Source organism: Amphimedon queenslandica, unplaced genomic scaffold (assembly GCF_000090795.2).
Source record: "Amphimedon queenslandica unplaced genomic scaffold, v1.1 AMPQUscaffold_12486, whole genome shotgun sequence".
NCBI lineage: Eukaryota > Metazoa > Porifera > Demospongiae > Haplosclerida > Niphatidae > Amphimedon > Amphimedon queenslandica.
This window is the reverse complement of record NW_003547277.1, coordinates 2,279-9,591: the sequence shown is the minus strand read 5'-3', so window position 1 is coordinate 9,591 and position 7,313 is coordinate 2,279. Positions and strand designations below refer to the sequence as shown.

At 33.0% G+C, this 7,313-nt stretch overlaps 2 protein-coding genes across 3 annotated transcripts in view; one reads left to right on the top strand and one right to left on the bottom strand.

The window, feature by feature from the left end:
• Positions 1-1,946, bottom strand: part of LOC109587673 (titin-like) — a 5,889-nt gene extending 3,943 nt beyond the window's left edge. Inside the window, exons 1-5 of the mRNA XM_020003894.1 lie at positions 1,598-1,946; positions 1,218-1,550; positions 805-1,131; positions 415-750; positions 22-367 (exon numbers count right to left, since the gene is read on the bottom strand). Coding sequence (XP_019859453.1) covers positions 22-367; positions 415-750; positions 805-1,131; positions 1,218-1,550; positions 1,598-1,946 — 1,691 coding nt within the window. The remainder of the gene's footprint in view (positions 1-21; positions 368-414; positions 751-804; positions 1,132-1,217; positions 1,551-1,597) is intronic.
• Positions 1,947-5,310: 3,364 nt separating this feature from the next.
• LOC105314823 (uncharacterized) overlaps positions 5,311-7,313 on the top strand; it is a 4,229-nt gene continuing 2,226 nt past the window's right edge. The window contains exons 1-4 of one of the 2 annotated variants that reach the window (XM_020003896.1): positions 5,311-5,425; positions 5,485-5,546; positions 5,770-5,962; positions 6,568-6,670. In XM_020003896.1, the coding sequence (XP_019859455.1) occupies positions 5,947-5,962; positions 6,568-6,670 (119 nt within the window). In that variant the 5' untranslated portion in view covers positions 5,311-5,425; positions 5,485-5,546; positions 5,770-5,946. The remainder of the gene's footprint in view (positions 5,426-5,484; positions 5,547-5,769; positions 5,963-6,567; positions 6,671-7,313) is intronic. The other variant, XM_020003897.1, reaches the window with a different exon arrangement.

Genomic DNA, 7,313 nt, shown 5'->3' with positions numbered 1-7,313 from the left:
AGCAGAATAATTATTAAACACCTTTTCTTACTTTTGATACTAATTATGATGGAGTTCATGGTAGTATCACTTGTAACTATATGAGGGACACTATTAATGAAGAAGGAACAAGTATACAGTCCAGCATCAGATAGTCTTGCATTACTAATAGTGTAGGTAAGAGTGTGTCCATTATTATCATTGATAATGGTACTGGAGTTAAGAGTGTGATTAGATGAATTGAACCATTGTAGAGTCAAATTAGTATCGACATCAATGAAGGAAGAGTATGGATAAGTGACAGAACATGAGAGGGTAATGTCACTACCAGCATCATACACAGACTGATGAGGAATGAGAGTAATTACTGGAACCTTGTTGTTTGGAACTGAGAAAATGAAAGTAATAATATAGTAAGGGATGCAAATAACTTACTTTGAATTGAAACATTAGTTGAAGCTGTCATGTATCCACTGGATAGAACAAATGAGCTGTCAGTACTTGATACATTGTACTGGCAAGTATATTCTCCAGCATCAGACAATGACACATTGTTGATAGTGTAGCTGATAGTGTGTTCAGTATTATTATTGATACCAGTATATGAGTGTAGAGTGTGATTAGAGGAATTGAGCCATTGTATGTTCACATTAGTAGCAATATCAATAAGAGGAGAGTGTGGATAAGTGACAGAGCATATGAGGCTAATACTGTTACCAACATTATAATAAGAAGACAACGGAGTAATTGATGGATTATTACCATTAGGAACTATCAATAAAATACACATGATCATGGTAATAACAAAAATTAAACAAAACTCACTTCTAATAATTACATTAGTGACTCCTGTCCTGACATCACTTGGTACAATATAAGGATTATTAGTTGTACTATTGAGATAATATGTACAACTGTATTCTCCGGCTTCAGATAGCTTTATATTAGTGAGAATATGGTTGAAATAGCTACTGTACGGGTGAATGGAATATTGCTGGGAAATATTTGTATTAGAACTCCATTTCATATTCACAACAGTATCAACCAGCGGCGAGTTAGGCTTAGTAACTTTACAAGAGAGAGTAATATTATTACCAGCTTCATAATAGGATTCTGTAGGTTTGAGAACCAGTGACGTACTGTCAATTGGAACTAGAGTAATAAAAGTGATTTAGTTATTTCACTATTACAATTATGCATCTCATGAAAATAATCATGATGTTCCACATGTAACTCACTTCTAATATTTAGTTCAGTAGCAGTTGATTTAACATCACTTGGTTGAACAAATGAATTATTACTACGAATATAGTGACACATATATTCTCCTGATCGTGATAATTTCAAATTAGTAAAGGGAATGTTTAAAGATCGTTTGTGACTACCAGTGGTACCAATATCAGCTACACCTGACCTAATGATACTGCTGTTGTGTATAATGTTAATGGTTGCTTTACTAGCAATAGGAGGTGATAATTGATGAGCAGTAATCATACAAGTTGCATTAAAACTGTCTCCAGCTGTATATTCATTCAATAGAGACATACTAACAACATCTCTAGAATTATTGACTATAAAAATAAAACAACATAATAAATTGGTTAGTAATGATACTTACTTTTCATTGTAACTTGTACATTATTTGATGTTTTAATTCTAACTGATTGTCCTCCTATCCATGCTACACAAGTGTAATTACCAAGTGTTGATACTGGAGTTGATGATGTTATTGGACTGAACCTCAATGTACTGTTGAATGATGTATATGTAACAGACACAATGGGTAGTATAGATACTCCTTCACTGTCTGATACTAGTCTGTTCTCATTACCATTGTCTCTATACCAGGATACATTAACTATACTGTTAATATCAGTGTTAGTAGTGTTAATATCAGTGTTAGTAGTAATATGACAATCCAAATGTTGAAAAGTATTTGATAAGTTCAGGTGGACAGTATTAATCATCAGTCTCATTATAAATGTATCTATATAAAAGGTAACACATAAACATCATTTGCTGGCAATACCTTTCACTGTAACAGATACATTCCCTTGTTGAAAAGGACAGTTAAATGGATTTTTAATAATTAGTAAATTACAAATATACACTGTATTGTTGATTGACTGATCCACTGTTAATATGAGAGGATTTGCAAACACTTTATTAGATGCATATTCATCCCATGATGCAATTACTTCTGATTTATTATAATTATAACCTAATGTACAGTCATACTCTTTGACATCTCCTAGTCTTAAATCAGCATCAAAATAAATATTTATGATAGGAACTAAATGAAAACACTCATTAAACTTTAATTTTCATTATAAACTAACCTTTAACACAAAAATCTGATTGATTACTCCTAACATTAGTATTACCATCAGTACTAGCTCCACATTGATATACTCCAGCATCAGAGAGTTGAATACTAGTAATATTCAGTGTTGTTACTAGACTCTTACTGTCACCATTAATCATCAGTTGTGTACTCCTATTACTAATATCAATGCTATACTGATACCAGTAATGACTAACGAATGATGTATCAGGACCTATCCCAGTATTAAGATTGATAGTACAGGTCAGTAGTACTGAAGAGTTAGTAAAACTGACTATTGAAGAGGGTGTTATAGTCACTAAATTAATATAAGTAGCTACAACATATTTATAATTACAATTGTATTTCCTGAACCCTTACCTTTCACTCTGAAGGTAATGACCTGCAATTGAGTACTACAGTCAGAAGGATTAGTCTCAATCATTATTGTACAATTATATTGTGTATTATTATGTGATGGTAGTATTGATGGTATCATTAGTGTATTATTGTTACTATAAATAGAACCATTAGTAAGTAGCCAGGATACTGATACTCCAGTAGGTACTGGTCCAGTGATACAATCAACTGAATAATATTGACCAAGTGATAGTTCTTCTGTTACTAATGGTAGTGTCTCATTAACTGCTTAGAAATCAAAATAAATATTAGTAATTTTCTCTGATGCATTACCTGCTACACATACACTGATACTTTTAGTAGTTACATTAGAATCAATCCCAGCATTACAATGATATACTCCAGCATCAGATACTTGTATTGAATCAATAGTAAGTATTGATGTAAAGAGAATGTCAAATTCAAAGTCCCTTATTAATGAACTATAGTGTGTAATATCAGTCACATCATGAATCCAAGTGACATTGGGCTGTACACCAGGACCAACAGAAGTATTAAGAATAATGAAACAGTTAATCTTTACTGTTGAATTGATTAGGATTGATAATTGAGAAGACATCACAATTGAACTCACATATGTCCCTAAATATAATTTCAAATATAAGAAGGATCATTCTTAATTTGTTAATCAATACTTTATACTTTTAACATAAATTGTAATCATTTTGCTGTCTGGTAAACAAGTCACTGGATTGGTATCCACTTCTGCAGTACAAGTATATTCAGTGTTATGAAGTGATGGTACTACATTAGGTAGTATCAATGTATTATTGTTACTGATAAAAGAACCATTTGAATCAGTCCATTTTATGGAAATTTCATTGAGTGAAGAGAGATTCATGCACTGTATTCTTGCACTATATCCCAGTGGTAGATCTGTGTACTTATCATTGCTTTGGTAAAATGGAACTAGATGTTTAAAAGAAATAAACGGCAAGTGGCACATTAATATATACCTTGTAAACACAAATCTTTTGAATCAGATAATACATTATTAGATCCATTGATTGATGCATTACAAGTATATACTCCAGCATCAGTTGGTGAAACCTGTGTTAATGTGAGGGTACTATTAAATGTTGATGACGAACCATTAATAATGATATTATCTGTTATCATTTCATTATCTTTAAACCAGTTCATTACAAGTGAAGAAACATCAGGACCAATAGCATTAGTGAGACTAATAGTACACACTATTGATACATCATCACCAATAACATAAGATGATAATGATTGGACAGTAACAGATGAGACACTGGTATCTATAATAAACATTAATAACTAATGTACTATGATCAACTAACCTAATACACTAATAGTAATAGACTCTGTCAAACTCATAGCCAGTAAATCTGATGACATTACACAAGTGAATATTTGGTTAGTATGAGAAAGCATCACTGGATTAATGATCAGTTCATTGCTATTGCTATTTAATAATGAAGAATGCCATTTTATTACACTGTTAGGGATGGAGGGCATTGTAGTACAGTTAATACTGACACTACTACCAACAGTGAGGTTAGTGTATTGACCAGTAACAACGATATCAGGTACTAAAATGAATAAATAAACTTAATTTGAGTATAATTTTTATTTTACTTTGAACTATAAGGGAAATGCTTCCTGAACCACAAGTATAGTTTCCAGTATCAGTGCTCCTCAATTCTTGTATAGTCAGTGTACCACTAGTAGTATTGATATTGTAATGAGTAGCATTACTAATATCAGTTCCATTCAGTTTCCACTGTGCTGTATCACTTCTTATACAATTTAAAGTTATACATTCACCAACTGATGCTGTTGTAAGATATCTGTAGCTTCTTTCCAAAGGTATAGATAAATTAGAACAAACTATGAGATAACAATAGTAGTAATAATAATGTTTCAACTCTGGAATTTTTCATTGATGATACAATTTGATTACATGTAGCCATAGAGCATAAGAATTAAAGTTTATTTCATACATGAAACCAGTACATGCATTTACCTTCACAATTTGAAAGTGTAACTATGATCAATAATATTAACAAAGGGGAGAAGCAGTACTCCATCTTGCTAGGGCCCAACAGAACCTCAGACCACAGTTGTACTATTCTGGTTGGTCAGGTGCTCAATCGGGAGGGATTGTGGGTTGAATAGATATTGTTTCCCTATATGGTGATGATGTTTGCACACCTACAGCTAACATAAAGAAATAAACTATCTTAATATCAAATTGTGTACCTCATCACTCTCTCAATTACATGTCCATAGTTGATATGGTGAAATTAAGGCACACTTTATGGCTTGATACTTGGCAATCTATAATCAGTTAAGTACGGCAATGACCATTGACAAACAAGAGTACTGGTATATGCATGCAGTTGCGACCTTGTTGTCATGAAACTACACTTTACATTGAGCAACAGATCTACTATAAACAACAACATTAGCTGCAAAAATAATATTATTTTAGTATCATCATCATTAAGAACAAACAGTACACTCACGCAAAACGTGGGTGTACTCTGTATCACGTGATTTTTTCTGACGTTATATTGGTACCACGTGCAAGTTCATGGCGGGTAACGCAAAAGGGAAGAAGAGGAACTCGTCCCTTGTTCCTGTACCTCTAGCAGAAGCACGACTTTTAGGACCAGGTGAAGATGCCTGCTTTAGACATGGAGCTATTAGGAAACTAGTACTTCATAATTTCCTGTAAGTCTAAGCTAGCAAGTAGTTGATGCCATATTCCTTCACTATTTATTTTACACTAGCACTTTTGATAATATTGTCCTAGAACCATCACTTCAACTTAATTTAATAGTTGGACCAAACGGTGAGCACCTCTCATTTATTCTCTCCTCACTGACACTCAAAAATTTTCAGATCACATAAAGACGGCACTGGGAAAGGGGGTGAGGCTAAATAAAAACTACACCCTAATTTCAACCCTAATAACACAAAACTAAAACTAGGAAAGTGTGCCACACCTCTTCCGGTGCTATCTTTTTTTGTGTGACCCAAATTTTTGAACTTTTCATTAAATTAATTTATTATAGTTACTGGTAAATCAAGTCTTGTTCGTGCCATATGCCTTGTTCTTTGTGGCAATACCTCTGCCCTTGGACGAGCAAAAGATGGGAGTGTTCCACTCAAGTGTCATGTGACAATTACCTCACCTCGTTTTATTTTGTAGTTGAAGGATTTTGTGAAGAGTGGCCCAGCAAAGGAAGGGTATGTTGAGATTACAATGTAAGAATAATTATTATGAATATTAAGGGGGATACAGTGTATATACATGTACTGTACCCTAGTAAGATAGTATTGAATTGTCACGTGTACATGTACATGTATATCTATAATTGCCTTCTCATCCCTTTATGCCTACCAAAGCAGTGAAGTGTTTCTGAAGCTAATCACGGAATTTGCTAAAGTTTTGAGTTATACGGTCTGTTGTTTATGCCTAGCTACTACATGTATCACATGTATATACATGTACATGTAGTGGGAAAATTCTATAAGAGTTTTATTTTGGCAATGTGCAGTAAATTGATGATAATATAATTGTCATGATAACTTTCACCATTTAGCCTTACTTTGATCATGCTCAGTGACATGTGGCCAATATACACAATATAATAGTTGCAATCATGGAATTACATTGTACATGTACTAATGTTAAGAGCCACCAAAATCCCCACTATTAATGTAGACTAATTTGTAGTTATTTATACCATTGGCATTATTTACATGTAGTCATGTACATGATATGGTGTACATGTACATGCACAAAGTTCTTTTTTATTTAATTTGTCTCATTTCTCTCTTTTAAAAAAAACTTCAATTTTTTCTCTTAGTCATCACAGAAGTGATAATCACCTCACCATTAGAAGGTATATATTCAAGGACAGGAATAATTCTAAATGGCTTCTTAACGGAGTTGACAGGAGAGAAATGCAGGTGGGCATTAAATAGAAACAGAATGCTCTAATCGTGTGTTCGGGGAGAAAATTTTAGTTTTATAGTATTAGAATTTTAGGACTGTGCCAGCAAATTTTTCGGATTTTGATTTTGCGGTTGTGTAATAATTCACAAAAAGTGTTTAAAAAATCTTTTACGAAAATAAAGCACTTATTTTTGTAGAAATATGTGTTGATTGTATTTTTGAGAGATATTTGTTTGGACCAGCCAACTAGGCATTTGTGTAATAAATACTGCAGCTATAATTATGGTCAGCTGATATGGCACTAAGTACATGTATAAGTACATGTAGAGCATGTATATTTTAAAATTGCATGTAATTTGCATGACTTAAAGTAACTGCACCCCAAAACTTTTTTGCCTGGAATAAGTTGGTAATGAAGAGAGAATCATAGGAAAAATAGCTAAAATTATTAAAAAGTACTGTTTCTGTACTAAATCTTGGGTCAAAAGTTGCCTTGCAGCCATCTTGTCAAATCACTTCCTGTGGTGGGCGTGGTCACGTGATGACGTAGATGGGGAACATTAGCAAGTTTCTGCATTGAAATATTAGCAATTTTAAGGCTGGATTTCTAAATTCTGTGTGCAAGAAAGCAGCTAAGAGGTATTTTTGCAATTATTA